Here is a 20,731-nt window from a genome sequence, read left to right on the forward strand (position 1 = left end):
TTGTTGTCTTTCGCCTCTCTTATGCATATATGTTGACAAGTATCTTGTAAATATGGATTAGGAATTAATTCATAAAAAGCCATAGATTTTTTCAGAAATTTGCACAAAGCCTAGATCGTTATGTTCATATTTTACCCAGAGCGTTAGCGAGGGATAAAATGAACAAATATAATGGCCCAGGCAATGTGAAAACGATAACAAATCTATGGGTTGCATACATTATTAAGATTCTAATAGTACAATTACGGTAATCTAAAAAAAAACTGAAGCGAGGATAAGTGCACCGTCTGTGTGGCTGTCATATTTTACTCCTTTTAGATAAAGCTAAACATCGCCATGTAATCTTTAGCTTGCATGAATTATTTATTAAATAACCATTAGATATGTTTAATCCTTTTTATTCTTAATCCCAATATTTGCAAATCTTTATTTACATTTTTTTTTCAAATGTTACCATGAAAACCACAGATGACATTTCATAACTAATGAGTCGTCATGTTGACGTAATGAAACCAATAAATGTGCGAATAATGCTTTACAAAATGAAATAAAACAACACCTACCATAAAGCTTTATTTTACCAAGATATTATCCACTTTTCGAGGGTACAAGCGACGCAATAACCTTCAACTTGAGAGTATGACGTCATGACTTGCCATGCGTTTCTCAGACTGTTTATGACGTCTTTACACTAAATCTGTTGGATGTGTAATGATTGATGCTAAGTCTGGGAGTACATGATTTATTTGTTAATTGTGATAAGGGTTGAACTAGCTTTCAGTAACTGCGAATATTATTATTTCGGTGCTTTGTGTCTATTGTTTTAATGTTAGTTATTTTTGTGTCTCGTACCGATCTTTTGACATGTTTGAGTTAAGCCCATTGCAAAGGATTGTTTATAGTTTGCTCTTATGTTTTGCTGTATCATTGCTGTTCCAGATTAAAAGAGGGTTGAGCGCAAACAAACATGTTTAACCCCGCCATATTCTTTATTTGTCTGCCCCAAAATACATTTAGCAAAACACAATTTTAAACTGTTAACAATACGATGGAATCAGAGACTTTCTATTGCCACTGGAAAACATCGGACAAATTGTGTAGTGTCAGATATTTCAAATTTTATCGGACCAATGAATTAAGTTACATGTACGTACAGATCGTAGGATGTTGGATTAATTGTTTACTGTCTCACTAGAGAAAGCAGAAAATAAAATAGTAAAGCAAGGTTATTCCGCACTATAGTCAAAACAGAGATAGAACAGAGTACTTAGAAGACAAACAGCTTTAAGCAAAGCTAAATCTAAGTGTCATCTTATTCATAATAGAAAATATGTTATTGTCTCCTGCCGCTCGTACCACAGGGGATAGTTTTTGTGCTTTACCCTCTTTCCATTGGTCCGTCTATCCGTCGGTCAGATTATTTGTCCGTATGTCCTTTGTCTGTTCGACTGTCTGTCCATCTGTTCCAAACACAACAATACTCAGAGACTGTTTGACAGAAAGCTTGCACGCTCAGGAGGAATATTTGTCATTATATTTTCTTGGCCATACATTATTGTTCGTTTGAATTGACAGTTTTTATGCCTCCGCCACTAGGCGAAGGGGCATTAAGTGTTACCCTTGACCGTCCGTCCTTCCATACGTCCGTCCGTCTCAAAAGTTTTTTCACATATTATCAGCAAGCTTGAGCGGGGTCATTCGTGTCCTCAGACATATACTTCTTTGATTATTGGAGAAAAGGGAACATTTATTGGACTATTGAAACACAATAACACCTTGTAAAACCACTGTTTCAGAGAACGCTTTTTTACTTGGTGGAATTGTTTGTCGTTATATGTAGTTGACCATAATGTACAATCAGTTTGTTTAAACCATTTTTACGACAATTATGGGACTTCGACTATTATTTTGTGCTTTCTATACACAATCACACCTTGTTCACAAAATTCCTCTGAGACTGTTTGACAGAAATCTCTACTACTTGGTAGGTAAGCAGTTGACCATACTAGTATAATACTATCTTTTTGGTCACTTTTACGGGAGTTTTGACCATTTTTGCACCATCATACCACAATGATGACTGATGAGTTCGACTGCTCTGACACAATTCGACAGACAGCTCTCATACTTGGTGGGAATGTTTGTCATTATGTGTAGTTGACCATATTGTACCGTCATTTTTATTTACACAGTTTAAGGGGAATTATCATAACGGGACCTTTACTTTTTTTTTGATAATTCATTGTTTATTTTTGTGTCTCGTACCGAACTTTTGACATGTTTGAGTTAAGCCAATTGCAAAGGATTTTTTATAGTTTGCTCTAATGTTTTGCTGTAACATCGCTGTTCCGGGTTAGAGGAGGGTTCTGCGCCAACAAACATGTGCAACCCCGTCATATTCTTTATGTGTCTGCCCCAAGTCAGGAGCCTGTAGTTCAGTAGTCGTAGTTTGTTCAAGTCTGCATATTTGTTTTTCGTAAATCTGTATGTGATAATTTAGACTGTGAGTTTGCTCAATTGATTTGTTTCATATTTTTTCATATCGGGGCCTTTAAAAGCTGAATTTATGGGATGGGTTTTCTTATTGCTGAAGGCCGTACGGTTGCCTATAATTGCTTACATCCACTTTATTTGAACAATGGTAGATAGTTGTCTCATAAAAAAAAATATACCACATCTCCCTATTTTTATAATGATGTAATTGCGCCGGCTTATTTCATGAAATGTCGCTGAATTTGGTTTATTCTAATTTTATAGATTTTTCCTACCTGTAATATATGATATTTTTGGTTTTGCATTAGAATAGACTCACAGTTTTGTATTTTCTTCAATTTGAATTTTAACTCAGCGAAATCGACATAGTGTTTGCACATATGTTACAATACATGTTGATTTACGTGTGAGGTTAACTACATAAAGCTATAAATATGTACATTTGTGAGTTTGTGCGTAATATGGTATATCGATAATTTTATCACGCTGCTGTATACAAAGCGAAAGCAGCACGTCATATTAGAATACTTAATATAAATATATAACAATGCATTATCTTATGATATAAGTGTATAATAATGGCTGAAATTTGATAATATTTTACGAGCTATCTACTTTGAAATTGACATCTTATGTCAATTTCAGCTATTTATGACGTATAATTGATTTTACGTGAAATAATGCTGCTTTATCTTACTAAGACAATATCTGTTGAAGTTTTATTTTTAAAGTTTTACTTCCAGATTCAAAATGTTAGTAACACATTCTTTAATTCGAAAAATCTGTAAATAGAATAATTGAATGCTGTTTTTATAGAAAATTTATACGAAATGAAAAAAAAGTGACCATTACATTTTTAGCAAGAAGCTCTTCATGCAAAATGTAAAGGGTATTTGCTTTCATTTCGTATAAATAAATCAAAAACTACATTAGGTTCTATAATGCATACTTTAATCAGTTTTATTCTGCTATAGGATTAAATCTTCAGAATGTTACACTCAGAGATGTAGAACTGTGTATAGAAGTTTTGGAAAGTTGTGATGTCAACATAGATAGTACAACAGTTTGGAATACAGATAATTTTCTCGTAGCTGATGAATTTATTGGAGAGCTAAATATATACTTTAGAAATAGTAACATAACTGTCAACAATGAAATGCTTAGAGTTGGATTCAGAAAATCTAATAGCATCGTCATAAAAGATGATAACAGCATTTTTTCCAGTAAAATTGGAAAAATCTTTGAGATTTCTGAGCTACAAACACAAGATAGCATCACTAATATATCATTTGATTTATTTGGGAGTAATATAAATTCAAATGGGAGATATAGTTTTTATCAAATTGATATTGTTTCTTGTTCTGGGTATTTGCATTCACTAATAAGAAATTCTACTTTTGACTGTACCTTTGCCTATTCAAAGAACATCCATATTCGAACCCAAGCTACTAATATTGAAGTTGCACAAAACATATTTAGAATGTCACAATATGCTTTTCATTTTGACATGGCATGCAGCAAGAGTTCAAAATTAAATACAGATTTAGAAAGAAATGTCAATATTTTCAATAATTCATTTAATGGTGTAAGCTCAGGCTTTGATTTCTATGTATATGGATGGTATTCGTACTCTCACAAACATTCCTTTCATTTTTATGATAATGATTTTACGTACAGTCCTTCAGCTATAAATCGTTATGGGATTTCATTTAGTATCTATGGTACATATGTTCGTCATTTTCTTGACATTAAAGGCAACTGTTTTTCATCGGGAAAGGCACATGCTGTTTATATATATGGAAATGTAGGCGTAACTTCCATTATGGAGAATACATTCCACAATGGCATAGACTGTGTGAAAATAGATGTACGTAATTCAGATTATAATATTACAATTTCTGATAATGTCTTTGTTGATAATGATGCATCAACTGCCGTATTAAATTTGTTGCAAACAAATGGCAATGTTCCTCCCATTTTACTTTCTGGGAATATTTTTCAAAACAATCTTAATACCGTATTACTGTTCAGATCACCATATATGTCTATTTCCCATAACACTTTTGAGAATCCTAACGTTACATACAATATCAAGGTAAACTCAGCAGGACAGTATCAAAATGAAATAGTGAATGCTTCTCTAAATTTTTGGGGAACAACAAATTTAAAAGAAATCGGTCAGAAAATTTATGATAAGAATTATGATGACACACTCATGGATGTTATGTTCAGACCATATTTCGGATCAAGAAATTTATCTGATATACAAAATGAAGAACCACCATTCATCAGCAGCTCTGGAGAGATTGGGGGTCGTGTGAATGGTGAAGTTACATTGACAGCTGATAGAAGTCCATATACAGTAACAGCTAACATAGAAGTTGGAGAATTGGATACTTTGACTTTAGAACAAGGTGTATCATTGTTGCTTAACAAAGATCTTGGGATAAATGTAGTAGGTAAGATCTATAAAGAAAACATTTTAATTCATTAACTTATTTTTTTATTTATCATTGATGAAATTAAATTTTGCTTATGGGATTGTGAAAAAGTTAGGGATAAGGGATGGATGTACATGCAACAAAAGTTACATGGAAAAATAAGAAATAACAGAGATATCAAAAGGAACTGTATTCTCATTTTTTACAGTTTTAAGAATGTCCTCAAGAATAAACAAATAAAAGTAACTTACAATATAACATAAGGAGATGTGGTAGCATTGCCATTAAGACAACTAGCAAACAGAGCCCAAAGGAAGAGGATGAAAGCAACTATAGATCACTGTAATGCCTTTAAAAATGAGCAGATCTAATACCGTATAGTATGTAATAAAAAGCCCTGCTAAGACAAAATGTGAAATAACTCAAAAGAGAAAACCAATGGCTTGATTTATGCTAAAAAATAAACAAAAAACAAATATTGCAGACAGAAACCAACGACAACCATTGAAATACAGGGTCTTTACTAAGGACAGGAACATTAAGAATTTGGCTGGATTAAACTTGTTTGCGAGTGCTCATCACTCTAAGAACAAACTATACAAATCTGTTAGAAATGACATGAATCATTCAATTGGCACTAAGGACAAACAAAAAACATGGATACAATTTAAAAAACCCACAAAGATTCGACCTAAGAATGCTCAAAGTGACTGAAAGTTAGTTCAAAATTAAATTCAACTGATAATTAAATTGTGTTTGCCAGACTAAAATATCAAAAAGTACACATCCAAAGGATAAAGTGAAAACAATTCATAAACATTCTGAAAATCGTATGCAATTCCTAAATATAAGTAGCGACAGGATGTATGACCATAGGTGTTCGTAACTGTATATTAATGCGTATAAAGTTATGTTTTTATTTATCAAAAACAAAATAAGTTTTAATAATGATAAATACAAGAGTGAAAGATCTCAATACAGGTTTAAGTTGTTAACCTTTATAAAAGGTATGTTCAAAAGATCAATAAATTTACATGGGTCGTATATAAATTTAAAGACTCTATAACCAACATCACCATAAAAAAAAGGTTTCTTGAGGTACAGCCAAAACCTCCAAACCAAATCTGTATACCGAAGAACGAATTTAGTAAAAGTTTTTAGTAATTTGTGGAATACCAGTAACTTAAAATTACCAGTTGTACATAGATAACTGACTTAAACGTTCATTTACAGTGTCATTTTTGTTTGTATTTGTATTATTAGTAACGCAGAACTAGTGAAGTATCCTCAGTATTCTGTTCATTTCAAATGTTACTTCAGAAGATGTATTTGTCTTACAATAAAAAACATGGGATGCCGATATGTCTAAGGGAGTCGGACTAAATTCCTTAACAATGAGTTCATATTTCATGCTTTGTTGGATTTCTTTACATTTTATCTTAAAGGTATGTTAAGTTTTTAAATACAATGTCGGTGGACCGGAGTCATTTTCAAGAACTAGCCCAGGAATTTGCTTTTGTCCCGGCTGATAAGGTTGCCAATAATATAATTACTGTTTGACGTAAATTTTACATTAAGGTTCTGCAAACGGAAATCAAAAATGCACCAACATTCCAACGGACTCCATTTTCGGAAAATGACATCTGTAACAAACATTAACTTTTAACTTCCTCTTTACAAGCAGAACCGAATATGTACTGGCTTCCGAAGCTGTACAAAACACCTTACAAATATAGAGTTGTCTCGTCTTCAAGCCATTGTTTCACTACTAAACTGTCTATTCTACTTTATTTATTGGCATAACATTTGGAGTGTCAAAAATTCGTTGGCAGTACTTGATACATTGAATGCTCATATTAGTGATTTCGAATCTGTTCAAAGTTTAGATTTTTCTACCCTATATACCACTTTGCCTCATAATCTCATTAAAAAAAAATCACATACCTAATTAAAGATGCATTTAAAAAGTCAGAATGCGAATATATATGTTCAAACTTTTTTCGGTCATGTTTTAGTAACAACAAAGAAAAGAACTATGTCAATTACACCTGCTACGATAACTGCAATTGAATTTTTACTAGAAAACATTTTTGTTCGCTATGGAGATTCCGTGTATCGTCAAGTAATCGGAACTCGAATGGAGACTAACTGTGACCACTTATTGCGGACCTGTTTCTGTATTGTTACAAGTTACAATTTATGACTAAAATCAGCAAAGACCCATCGAAACAATATCTGATACAAAAGTTTAATAACACTTTTAGACATTTGGATGAAATATTGGCTCTCAATAATGACAACTTCAGTATGTACACTAACGAGATTTATCCTGCTGAACTGACATTAAACAAAGCTAATACTTGAATAACAATGAACACTGCCCTTTCCTGGATCTTGATATCTATATCTTTAACGGGAATCTTAATACAAACATTTACGATAAAAGAGATGATTGTTCATTTCCTATTGTTAATTATCTATTTTTAGATGGTGACGTTCCCTTGTTCGATTCGTTCGTGTGTGTAACAACGTATTTTATTTTTTTATCGAAAGAAATCTCTGTATTACTACAAATTATTACACCAGGGTTTCGATATCTCAAACTTGTGAAAACATTAACTAAATTTTATAATCGGCACTAGGACGTTAATATCAATCAACGTGCAGACATCTTATACGTCCAGGTATTTTACATCCCTTTTTTTATGGTAATATTTTATACAAAGCACAAAAATGTCGTCCTTCACCCCAAAAGCTAACCGAACCTTTAAACAGACTTATTCAGAAGGATATAGTTACGATACTGTTGTCAGGTCATTCAAGATGGCATTTTTTGGAATTAATATTGATTCACTCATAGGGTCTTTGCATCGGAAATCAACATTATTATAAAACCTGTTGGCATGCTACGGGTTATGTTCCTCACGTGTATTTTATGATGGTATGATACTAAACCCCTAACGGGAGTGATTGTACTTGATTTTCATATGATGAAGATACAATCTTTCAAACAGTTTAATCGAGGTCTGGAGCTGGCTTATTAGTAACTGCTCGAAGTCCTTTGTAAATTTATGTTGATCATTGTCATTTTGCTTATTTTGTTTTAAACTGAGTTTTACTGTGCTTATTGCTGTGTGTTTGTTTATACTACATTGGCTAGAGGTATAGGGGGAGGGTTGAGATTTCACAAAACATGTTTAACCACGACGCATTTTTGCGCCTGTCCCAAGTCAGGAACCTCTGGCCTTTGTTAGTCTTGTATTTTTTTTTTTATTTTGGTTCATTTATATGTTTCGAAGTTTAGTGTGACGTTCATGGATAATTTAAGACGATCTATAGTTATCTATTCAAGTGTTTATTTACCTTAAATTCAGTTTTTGAGACAGGCGCAAACATGCGAGGGGGTTAAACATGTTTTGTGGGATCTCAATCATCCCCCTTTACCTCTAGCCAATGTAGAATAAACAAACACACAGCGATACGCACAATTTAAATTAACTTAGGACTACTAGCAGTTACTGACATGCCAATTCCAGACCTTAATTAAACTGATTGAAAGATTATTTCTTCATCATATGAAAATCAAGCACGATCCCTCATGTTAGGGGTTTAGTATCATACCATCATAAAATATACGAGAAGAACATGACCCGTATCATGACAACAACTGGTTTTAGAATAAATGTGTTTATTTCCGATGCAAAGACCTTATGAGCGAATCAATATTAATTCCAAACAAATGCCATTTTAATGACCTGACAACAGAATCGTAACTATATCCCTTCTGAATAAGTCTGTTTAAAGGTTAGGTTAGCTCTTTAGGTGAATGACGACATTTTTGTGCTTTGTATAGAATATTACCATAAAAGATGGGATGTGAAATACCTGAACGTATCAGATGTCTGCACGTTGATTTATATTTACGAATGATGTCCTTGTACCGATTATAAAATTTAGTAAATGTTTTGACAAGTTTGTGATATCGAAAACCCTGGTGTAATAATTTTTCAGTAATACAAGGATTTTTTTCGTTAAAATCAAATACGTTGTTACATACACGAGCGAATCGAACAAGTGGAGATATAAAAACACCATAAAATAGATAAATAACAATAGAAAAAGAAAAATCATTATTTTATCGTAAATTTTGGTATTAAGCTTCCCGTTAAAGATATAAATATCAAGTCCAGGAAAGGGCAGTATTTATTGCTAGTATTAGCTTTATTTTAAGTCAGTTCCGCAGGATACATCTCTATAGTGTATATATTGAAGTCGTCATTATTGAGAGCCAATATATCATCACAATATCAAAAAGTGTTATTAAATGTTTGTATCAGATGTTGTTTCGATGGGTCTTTGCTTATTTGAGTTATAAATTGTAACTCGTTACAATACAGAAACAGGTCCGCAATAAGTGGAGCACAGGTAGTCCCCATTGGAATTCCGATAACTTGACGATAGACGGAATCTCCATAGCGAACAAAAATGTTATCTAGTAAAAATTCAAGTGCAGTTTTCGTATCAAAGCATGTCCAATTGACATAGTTTTTTGTTTGTTGTTACTAAAAAATCACCTAAAAGAGTTTGAACATATATATTCACATTCTAACTTATAAATGCCCATTTAGTTAGGTGTGTGAATTTTTTTTGATGAGATTATGATGCAAAATGGTATTTAGGGTAGACAAATCAAAACTCTGAACAGATTCAAAATCACCAATTAATTTATAAAGTACTTCCAATGAATTTTTGACTCTTGAAAAGTAATTAATTCCACTATTTTCAAAGGCCCTATTTGAACAATTTATTACAAGGTTTTTGATTGTACCAAGTGTACTAGTAAGTAGAATAGACAGTTTAACAGTGGAACAATGGATTGAAGACAAAATACATCCATATTTGTTAGGTTTTTTTGTGCAGCTTCGGAAGCCAGTACATAGTTAAAACTTTTATGTTATTCGGTTCTGCTTGTAATGAGGTAGCTAAAAGTTTATGTTTGTTACATATGTCATAATCCGAAAATGGAGTTTGTTAGAATGTTGGTGAATTCGTGACTTCCTTATGCAGAACCTCACTGTAAAATTTACGTCAAACAATAATAATATTATTGGCAGCCTTATCGGCCGGTACAAAAACAAATTCCTTGGCGAGTTTTTTTATCCTATGTTTGATGTGAGAAATAAGGCTATTATGGTTGTTGTTAGGCGTTGAAAAGTAATTAATTCCACTATTTTCAAAGGCCCTATTTGAACAATTTATTACAAGGTTTTTGATTGTACCGAGTGTACTAGTAAGTAGAATAGACAGTTTAACAGTGGAACAATGGATTGAAGACAAAATACATCCATATTTGTTAGGTTTTTTTGTGCAGCTTCGGAAGCCAGTACATAGTTAAAACTTTTATGTTATTCGGTTCTGCTTGTAATGAGGTAGCTAAAAGTTTATGTTTGTTACATATGTCATAATCCGAAAATGGAGTTTGTTAGAATGTTGGTGAATTCGTGACTTCCTTATGCAGAACCTCACTGTAAAATTTACGTCAAACAATAATAATATTATTGGCAGCCTTATCGGCCGGTACAAAAACAAATTCCTTGGCGAGTTTTTTTATCCTATGTTTGATGTGAGAAATAAGGCTATTATGGTTGTTGTTAGGCGTTAAATGTTTTTTAAATTGTTTAATACGAATATCAACTATGTTCATTATTGAATAAAAAAAAAGAGTCTTTTGATTTTTTGTCAGCTTTTTCTCGATTTATCCATTTCGTGCAGTAAGTACGGAGTGAGTCGTGGATGATGTTACGACATTCATTCCAATTAATAAATGACGGGGGAAGATATTTAGGTCCTTTACTGAGGAATGATTACAACTCTTGGTCATGGACGATGTTAAGGTCTCCTGTTATAACATGGGAACTTGGGCCATAAATGTATTTGGAATTGCTGCAGTTTTTTGACGTAGGTGTATTGTCACTGATATTAACATCTTTACACACTTCGGTATAGTTAAACACATATTTCCGGGTAGATTTTTTGTAAACATAACAAATAAGAGGGAGCTTCGTATTATCAAAATAGCCAGGAATTAGCCGAAATAGCCACTGTACGTTCTAAAGAAAACTAACAAAAACTGCATGTAGAGTATTTTGTTTTCATATTTCATTGGTAAACAATGGATTTATACGACAAGTCAAAAACAGTGTGTCCCCTAAACAGTATTGCTTTTTTCTCTTTTATGTAGTATTATTTAAATCTGCAAGGTGCTTTGAGCCAAATCAAAGCTGTACATCAATTTGAATATCAGAAAAAATGAAATTGAGAACTTTTGATACAAAGAGGACTTTCTTTATTTTCACTGATATTTAAGAGAGAGGTTTTTGCAAGCTTAAATGTTCTGTCATTTTAATAGATTATGTACTATGTGTTTAAACTTCTCTTGTAAACCGTACAAGAATAGCTTCACCTAAATTATACTTAAACATTATACTGCAGGTACCTTGATTGTAAATGGAAGCAGTGAAATGCCAGTTATGATGTTGGAAAAAGTTCATGGTGAAGCATGGCGTGGTATATACGTAGATACTGCAGAAGGTCAGCTTGTTTCAATACAACTGTATAATAATATAAATGAAGAGGTTCTATATAATGTTACCAATAATTGTCTTGGCAAAAAAGGAAGCTAACAGACAAAAAGAGAATAAGATATTTTTTCCCATTATTTTGTACATAATGGAGCAAAAGTTAAGAGTTGTGTATAACCCGGTAATTTGAACAATATCAGACATTTCAACCATATTCTAAAACAGAAGCTGATGTTGAAATGATTTTACTTTGTGTCCCAAAGGGCAAAAGGATGCCCTTTTTCATGATGATTTCTGCATTGAGGTAATAAATAATTGGTCACTAGGGTAAAACAAAAAACTACTTTGTAATATCGCCGGATTTTTACTTGCACGAGGAACACGTAAGATGCCCCTTGTGAAGCAGAAACTACTTATTCTTCAGGAGCACACGAGTTCAACTCCGATTTTTGTTGGTTTCAGGTCGCTAAGTCGTTAGTTTTCTATATAGTGTTGTGTGGATTTGTTCTTCTATTCGTCGTTCTTTAACTTACCCGACCCCGCCTGCCAACCAACATGGCCGACATGGCTAAAAATGGAACATAGGTAAAATGAAAGTATTGTCTATTATCTTGAAAACCACTAAAGATACAGAAAATCTTCCTTGGGCAGAAATGTTCAGAATTTTGAGATATACCAGCTTCTGTTGATTGATATTAATACAGTCAGACGTCTTCATTTAGGAGTTTTTATCTTTAAATTTCGAAGTTTACCAAATTATTTTTCATTTTTGCCTATTATCTTGAAAATTATAATAGATAGAGCGAAACTTGACACAGCAAAAATGATCAGCAAGGCAAGATTTAAAAATAAGTTAAGTGGTCGAAGTTTTCCGATGACTCCTTTTCGGAGATAATTTTACTTATTACCGGGTTTGTAATAACATGACCAACTCGACGGGTGCCACACGTGGAGCCGGATCTGCCTACCCTTCCGGTTCACCTGAGATCACTCCTAGTTTTTAATGGGGTTCGTGTTGCTCAGTCTTTAGTTTTCTATGTTGTGTTTTGTGCACTATTGTTTGTCTGTTGGTCTTTTTCTTTTTTAGGCGCAACTTTTTGGAAGTTTTGGTCCTCGGTGCTCTTCGGCTTTGTACTTGTTTTGGCTTTCAAGCTTTTTTCATCTGAGCGTCACTGGATGGTCTTGTGTGGACGAGACGCACGTCTGGCGTGTTAATTTTAAGCCTAGTACCTTTTGTTAGCTATTATTCGTGTGTTTCTTTGTCCTATATGTTCTCCCATTTATTTGTATTGTGGTCCTGTCATGTGATGTTGTCGTTTTGGTGTTGTGTTTGACGTTGCCATTAAAGCGGGAGGTTTGGCATGCCACAAAACCAGGTTCAACCCACCATTTTTTTCTGTACCAAGTCAGGAAGATGGCCATTGTTATATTATAGTTCGTTTCTGTGTGTGTTACATTTTAATGTTGTGTTTTTGTTGTGTCGTTGTTCTCCTCTATTTGATGCGTTTCCCTCAGTTTTAGTTTGTAACCCGGATTTGTGTTTATCTCTATCGATGTATGAGTTTCGAACAGCGGTATACTACTGTTGCCTTTATTTAGCCATGGCGTTGTCAGTTTATTTTTGACTTATGAGTTTGAATGTTCCTTTGGTATCTTTCGCTTCTTTTTTTCTGGAAGCTTTCAGGCTGAAAAAATACCTCGTAGACATTTTTTAATAATGTTAGCATTATGAAATTCTGAAATAACTAAAATAAACTTATGATTTCCACAGTTTACATAGTATCTTTTATTCTTTTCTTTTAGGAATTAGCCCAACAACCTTACGTTATTTACACGTAACAGAAACAATAGAAGGCATTGTATTGAAAAGAAATTATGCTGAAATAAAAAATATTTCATCAACCTTTTCAAAAGGACATGGATTTACGATCAACCAGCAGCAAAAAAGTGGAAATGTATCTAGATCAATATTTGAAGAATTGGTGGCAGCAAACAATGATAAAAATGGAATACAAATAACTTCAGCGGATAAAACAACAGTCACAAAAATACTCATATCACACTGCATTGTGTACCAGAATGGAGAAAGTGGTTTTATCATTCATGCTAATATATCTACTGTTATAGAAAACTGTGTTATCAAAGAAAATACACGATGTGGTGTGTATGTAGAGCAGTCTAAAGGTGGAAATGTTTTTATAAAGTCATCAATATTACGTGAAAATAGATTGTATGCTCTAGAGGTTATAGCAAGCAACAAGATTGTAATGGAATCCTGTATTTTGAAAGAAAATGGTCCTTATAAGTATTATGAATATGGTACATGTAAAATCAAGCATACACAATTACCTATCTTAGGATTTAATGTTACCTTTGTGAACAACACATTTTCAAGCAACCTGAAAATATACGGAATTTATTTTTATCAACACAGTTATATTTCTGGAAGTATTACTTTTAACATGAAGTTTAATAGGTTTAGTTTTGAGAGACGTGTTCTTTATCTTTACCCTTATTATATCGATGATTATGCTGCAAAAATAGACATAAGTCATAATATATTCAATAGCAACAAGGAAACCAATGGGATATTGATTAATCTTATCCTAAGGAATCAGAATTTTGTAAACATTGGAAATAACACTTTTGTTAATAACACTGAAAAAGATATTTTAACAATATCTTCCAGATTATATGCAAGTTCTGTGTCAAAAAACGAAATTAGAATTTTTGATAATATATTCAAGGATAATATTTTTACGGACTCTTGTCTCAATCTGAAATCGTATCATTTTATATCTGTGAATAGAAATACGTTCATGAACCCTCATACCACTGGTAAATGTGAACTGCAAGCCCCTAGTTTTGATGAGTCATTCTCAATTAATGCCACACATAATTATTGGGGAAGCAGTTATATGTCCGATATATTAGAGAAGGTGTGTGGGTTTGAGAAAACAATGGAAAGAAGTTATGTATATTATCTGCCGTTCTCCACTAGTGAAGAAAATGATGACTTTGTAGCCTCTGCTCAAGATGATTTTGATGTACAGAATGTGCTTGGTGGAGAAGTCATAGAAAAATTTACTATTAAGTACAAAAAAGAGGCAACGAGAATTAGTCGCTCTATATTTGTCAGGTAAAGATTCTCTTAACTTTTAATGTAGCTGCCATGAATAGTTGGGTCATGTTGTTTACACTGTCCATCTGTCTGTCCACTATTTGGCCACATGATTTTTTATTCTTAATTCTTCCAATAGTTTTATCTTTAAAGATTTCAATTTGTATTAAACATGCTAAACTATTGAACATAAAATCAATGTTAATACTGATAAATACAAAAAAACTTACTAAAGTATTGAACCGATGACCTTTGAAAATAAGTTTATTTGAAGAACAAATAATTTTACATGAATGCTATCTTTACACTTTTGTCCACATTCCTGAATATATTGACATAAGTGTTAATGTATTTTTTCATCATAATGGGTTGTAAATATAGTTTGTCTTTACTCTGGTTTAATGTCTTTTAATGTGGCAGGTGCAAGCATATTGAACTGACGGAATTCTCTTTTAGCATTTTCCTCTGAAGAAAATATCTTTTTCTTATTGTTTTGAACTAATCAATTGTAGGAGAAATGCCTCATTGAATATTGAAAATGGAATAAAGTTGCATTTTGATGAGAAACGTGGGATATATATACAAGGTAACTTAAAGTTTAAACATATTTTGAATTGTACTAAATTGACAACTATGGCAATAGGAGATATAACAACATGAATTCTGTTTTTGCTTGGTGGTATGCTCATTTCAAAAACTAGGACCAACAGAAGATGACGACATCACAATACATATTTTGCTAAAACATCATTAAATGTGTTAAGATATGCAATATGAAAGTATGTTTGCACATTTTCCTATTTGAAATGAAACAAATTATGAGAATCTGTGTTTTGTTTTGATTTTAGTATGAATACATGTAGGCCTTATTATCACAAATTAAACCCTCATCCCGCTATGATCCATTAAGGAAAAAGGTTCACAAACAACAACATTCCAATAATTGTGTTTAATAAAAGTTTCCAATAAACAAAACAAACAGGCCTGTGATATGAAAGGTCAGATGGAAATAATAACTTGACATTAAATAGTGAAACTATCTTTACCAAAGTTGGTGTGAATCAAGAGTTTTCTTTATAGACAATTTACTTGATTAGAATGGTGAATATTTGACTTCGCATAAAATCCCAAGAAGATATAACCTTAATATTAATTTCCTGGAATACCACCATTGTATACTTCATATGATACCGAAAGCGTGTGTAAATTCTAATCAATACTTTGCAGAAATTCATGCATATCAAATGAAAAATTTGAATTTATTAGAAACAATACAAAAATCATGTCAATTCTTCAAAGAATAATTCTTGTCAAGGTAAACAGAATAACCTGCAAATATAAATGAAAAAATGTGAAAGAACTATAGTAAATTTAATAAGTTCCAGTTTAAAATTCTACATAGAATTCTTTCTTCAAATTCATTATTGCATACATGTTGGTTAAAAGAAACCAACTTTTGTAGTTTCTGTAATGAAACTAAGGACACTACAAGTAATTTTTCTGGAAATGTACTCTTATTTAGAATTGTATGGATTGAAATTTTAGCACCTTTTCAGCAAAATGTAAATTGACTATACTATTAAATGCAAACAATATTAATTTTGGGTAAGAGTCATGAGATATTTCTTTAAATTCATTCACCGTTCTGGTAAAGTTCTACATTTATACATGTCGATTTAATGCTTCATTTCCAGCTCTTACGGGATCGATTAAATTGATTCCATATTGACTGCCTAGTACTACTTAAAGAACCATTATGTCTGTTTAAAACACTAAAAAATTGATTCCCGAAAGTTAACTGTAGTTATAAAACAGGTGTTATAGAATTGTCAGCTGCTTATGAAATGCAATGAAATTTACATAGAAAATTACAGGTTAAATCATGAAAAATTGGAAACAGATAATTTAATCAAAATCTCATAACCATTAATCGCTATTAAAAAAGCTTTTTTTTTTTATCTTTGCGAATACTCTACTCAAAATTTTACAAATTCTCATGAATGATTTTTTTCAGGTATACTCAATGTTGATGAAGGAGAAAGCAGATCTTTGTTTACAAATGGATCAGTTGCAAGTATGTGGTATGGTATGGTGATTTCCACCAAAAATACAGGTAAGTCTTTTTGTCTTGAATTCTTGAATTCTCTTAGCTTTTTAATTTATTTTATTAAAGTTGAGATGGATTTGAGTACCCTTGACATCTCAATCAATGTATGTGTGCAAGTGTGCATTCATAGTTAGTTTTTTCAATTGTCTGCTTTTAACTACATAATTTGGTGTTCAATGCTTCTTGTAAATTGAAACATGCTTTCAGATGAAAGTTAAATGACCTATATTGTAGTATTTATTTGCTGGAAGATATAATTGAGGAATACTGTTTTATGTATCAGATACTAATAAGCGACTAACAGAATTAAGATTAATTTAGAGGAGTATAACATTATCTATATTTCAATTTCTCATTTTGATAAACCTAACTTATGACCTATTTTTATGATGTAATAATTTTAAGTATTTTGTTGTACTCATTTTTTGCTTAAATCTGCCTTTTAACCAAAAGTGATCAGTTGATTATAAGGTTTTGCAATTGCTTTTCAATTATAGCCATGTATCAATGCTACGCAAGCCCTTTAGTTTTGGTTTTTTCGTCTGTCTGTCCATCCATCCATCCATCCATCCACCTGTCTGTTTATAATGTTTGTTAACGCAATAAATACAAACGTATGGAGAGGACATCAATGAAATTTGGACTGATTTCCCTGTGAATAAAATGTTTGTTGAACTGAAAACAATTCATTGTTATTGTTAAAAATCACAAAATTTAACAAGACCCTTTTTGTGCTAGGATTTAACACAAAATGTATATTATTCTTATCATGTTTTTGTTTAAACTGCTTAATTGATAATAAAAATTTCTAAATACAATGGCAAAACAGACTGTAGTACTTACAGACAATTTTAAATATTTCAGTTTGTCAAGACATCTCAATGTTGACCCTTTGCAGTACTTATATTGTCATAACGATGCCTTACTCGGCCTATTTTATATACACAATAATTGTTTTACTGTCAGATCCTAATTTGCAGATGTTTATTTGAATGTGACATCAACAGAATTTTTTTAAACTCATGCTAATTTTAAATTACATACTTGGCAGAATCCTTATAGGAGTAATACCACCATTGTTTTTTCCCTAACTATTCTTTTTTAAATTGGCACTTTTCAAAATATTATGTAGAATTTATCTTTATTTCAAATAAAATAAAACTTAGTATGAGTCAAGATTTACTCTGTCCAGTTCTACAGACAAAATTTCATATAACATTTCATTGAATATAAGACAATAACCATCGCTGGAAGTTAACCAATCAAATTTCACTCTTTTTTTCCTGTTTTCAAGCTTTAGTAACCATGTAACGTCAAGTTTCCAAATTATTTTATAGAAACACCAAATAAAAAAGAATGGTGCTTTGAAACACCAAAAATATATGTTTATGACTCAGATTTTGTTTTTTACAGCGATGAAATGTATGATTAATTTCCTACAACTGTCAAATTCAAGGGAGTATTTTTTTTTCGACCCTTTTTCGTATGAAACCGGATGTGATATACTATGATTTGTGGTATTACACCTTATATAACTTACTTAATGGTATGGATTTTGCTCATTGATGAAGGCAATACGGTTTTCTATAGGTGTTTACATCTCTGTCCTTTCGTTTCATTTCATACCGCACCTTATTTTTATTTTTAAACTTCTAAGATGTGCATATGGCTACTTGGCTGTTCTAGCACGTTGTCTGTCCGAAAATGCTGCCTTTTTTAAAATTACTGTTTTGTTCTATGACCCGCCTTTTTAACCACAATTCTTATTTCACATGTTGTATATGCATCAAATTGGTACTTTTTAGAACCGAATACAGGTATGAATGTGAGTAAGATGTTTCATTCCATTAAATCAATCAAAATAGAAGATGATACGGATATTATATATCAATGCGACAGTAACTAAAGTAGTGAACTAACTTGTTTTAGCCCTCACAGTGTCTAATATGTTATTGAAACTACTTTTACGTGATTTATTGGATTTTATGATCTTGGTGCATAAAGATCATTTCTTTGAATATTAGTTTTATGGTGCACTAGAATTAAAAGTATATATTCCTGGAAGTTACACCAAAACACTTATTGTGTGTACTCATTTCCTTGCGAATGTTCCTACCTCTTTTGAAATGGGAGTAACTGTTAAAACATTAGTGTTGTAATAAGACCAATGTTGCTCTGGTAGCTAGATCTGAGTTTTACAGCTTAACCTGTTGGAATTTGTTTCATCTCATCCATATTGATACGAAAACCAAGTAAAATGTTAAGAATTTTTTATCAACAGTGGTCATTTTTTATTAAACTGAACTGCAAAAATTGTGTTAACACTTATATTAATTTGAATGTTTCAGTCAGAAAATTTAAAAAATCTTAAATTGTCTTTTTAAAAAATATCGGGATCAAACTATGTTTTATGGATTACCAAATTGATACAAACAATACTTACATACAAATTCAATTTGTTTAGCTTTATGTCAGCGTTCCAAATATTGTAGATACCTTTTGTATTTTAACAAAGAAGTATATTTATAGGTCATTTGAAACTCCATGATGCTTACATCAGCAATACAGAGATTGGATTACAGTCAAAAGATAAATTTTTAGATTTGAAAAACATTATTATCAACAACAGTTTGAGTTCATGTTTGTCGATGCTTTCAGGTGCCGAGGGAAATTTTCACCTTGAAGGAAGTTTATTCAATAACTGTTTTTACCATGGTATTTTTCTATCAAAATATGTTAATGCTTCATTCGCCGGACTAGATATATCATCTTCATATAAAGGAATACAACTTATAACTGATCAAACTGGACATTTAAGTTTGCATAATATTGTGATAAAGAATTCGTCACTGATTGCAGTCCATGTAGAATTGCATCACCGTCGTAATTCAGGAAATATTTTAATACATGATATAGAAGTAACGAATGCCCAAACAGGTTTTCAGTTGATAGTTGACAATTACTATACTCACAACAGCATTGAAATTAGAGACAACTCTTTTAACAATATCTCTAAGTATGCCATGCAAATCAGTCTACCTGATGACTATGGATATACACAAAATAGAGCAAAGAAATTTGTTGATATTGGATACAACACATTTACTAGTACCTGTGGAGTAACGTTGGATACTTGTGACAGTGTTAACGTTAGCTTCCATGACAATGCTTTTAAAGGAAGTTCATGTTCAAGAATTGATAAATGTTTCTTAAGTATTTTTGCAGATGGATTCCGAAACATACCGTATCATGTTTTTGACATATCTACAAACAAATTCATGGGAATAAATGATAATTGTGTTATAGAGTTGAAAAGTCACAGTTATTTTTCATATCCTAAGGGAACAATGCAGTTTAATAGTTTTCTCCTGAATAAAGTATCTCGTGGTGTAGTGGTTCTAGATACGTCATATTTTAACATTTCTCAGAACATCTTTGACAACCATGATTCTACATTTGATTTCTATACTACTGGTTCTGGTGAGTAAATTAAATAAATATATACATTCAAACAAAATTTTATAATAGTTTGCACTTTAATGAAACATTTGATTCTCTACCGTTTACACTTGTAATCCTAATTTTTAGCATAAAGACAGATTGACAGAAAAAAATCCTACTTTTACCCCAATTAAAAATTGGCCTACATAAATACAATTATCTTGGTTTATTCTAGGGATGAATCATCGTTTGTTTAAAAAATAACAGAACTCTCTGATAGACAATTAAATTCTCTGTGACTGACATAATTAAGAAGCTTAATTTCATTAATGAAAACGTATTTGTTACAATTGGAGGACATATTTTCAGCAAACAATCTTCCTTCCTATCTGTGATACTCTTCGTGCAGACTTGTTCCTTAATTCATATGAGACAGACCTCAAACAGGAGCTTCTTAGAAAAAATGAAAAGAAGCTATGTAAATAATATCATTATCAAAGGAACCATAATAAGGCTTATAATTAAATATTTTAAGGTCTCGTGACAA

The 20,731-nt window shown here is 31.9% G+C and overlaps 1 protein-coding gene across 1 annotated transcript in view; it reads left to right on the forward strand.

The window, feature by feature from the left end:
* The first annotated feature begins 19,766 nt into the window (after positions 1 to 19,766).
* Positions 19,767 to 20,731, forward strand: part of LOC127729010 (uncharacterized) — a 41,647-nt gene continuing 40,682 nt past the window's right edge. The window contains exon 1 of the mRNA XM_052236584.1: positions 19,767 to 20,223. Within this exon, the coding sequence (XP_052092544.1) occupies positions 19,767 to 20,223 (457 nt within the window). The remainder of the gene's footprint in view (positions 20,224 to 20,731) is intronic.

The sequence above is a fragment of the Mytilus californianus genome, unplaced genomic scaffold, assembly GCF_021869535.1.
Source record: "Mytilus californianus isolate M0D057914Y unplaced genomic scaffold, xbMytCali1.0.p SCAF_2, whole genome shotgun sequence".
Lineage (NCBI taxonomy): Eukaryota > Metazoa > Mollusca > Bivalvia > Mytilida > Mytilidae > Mytilus > Mytilus californianus.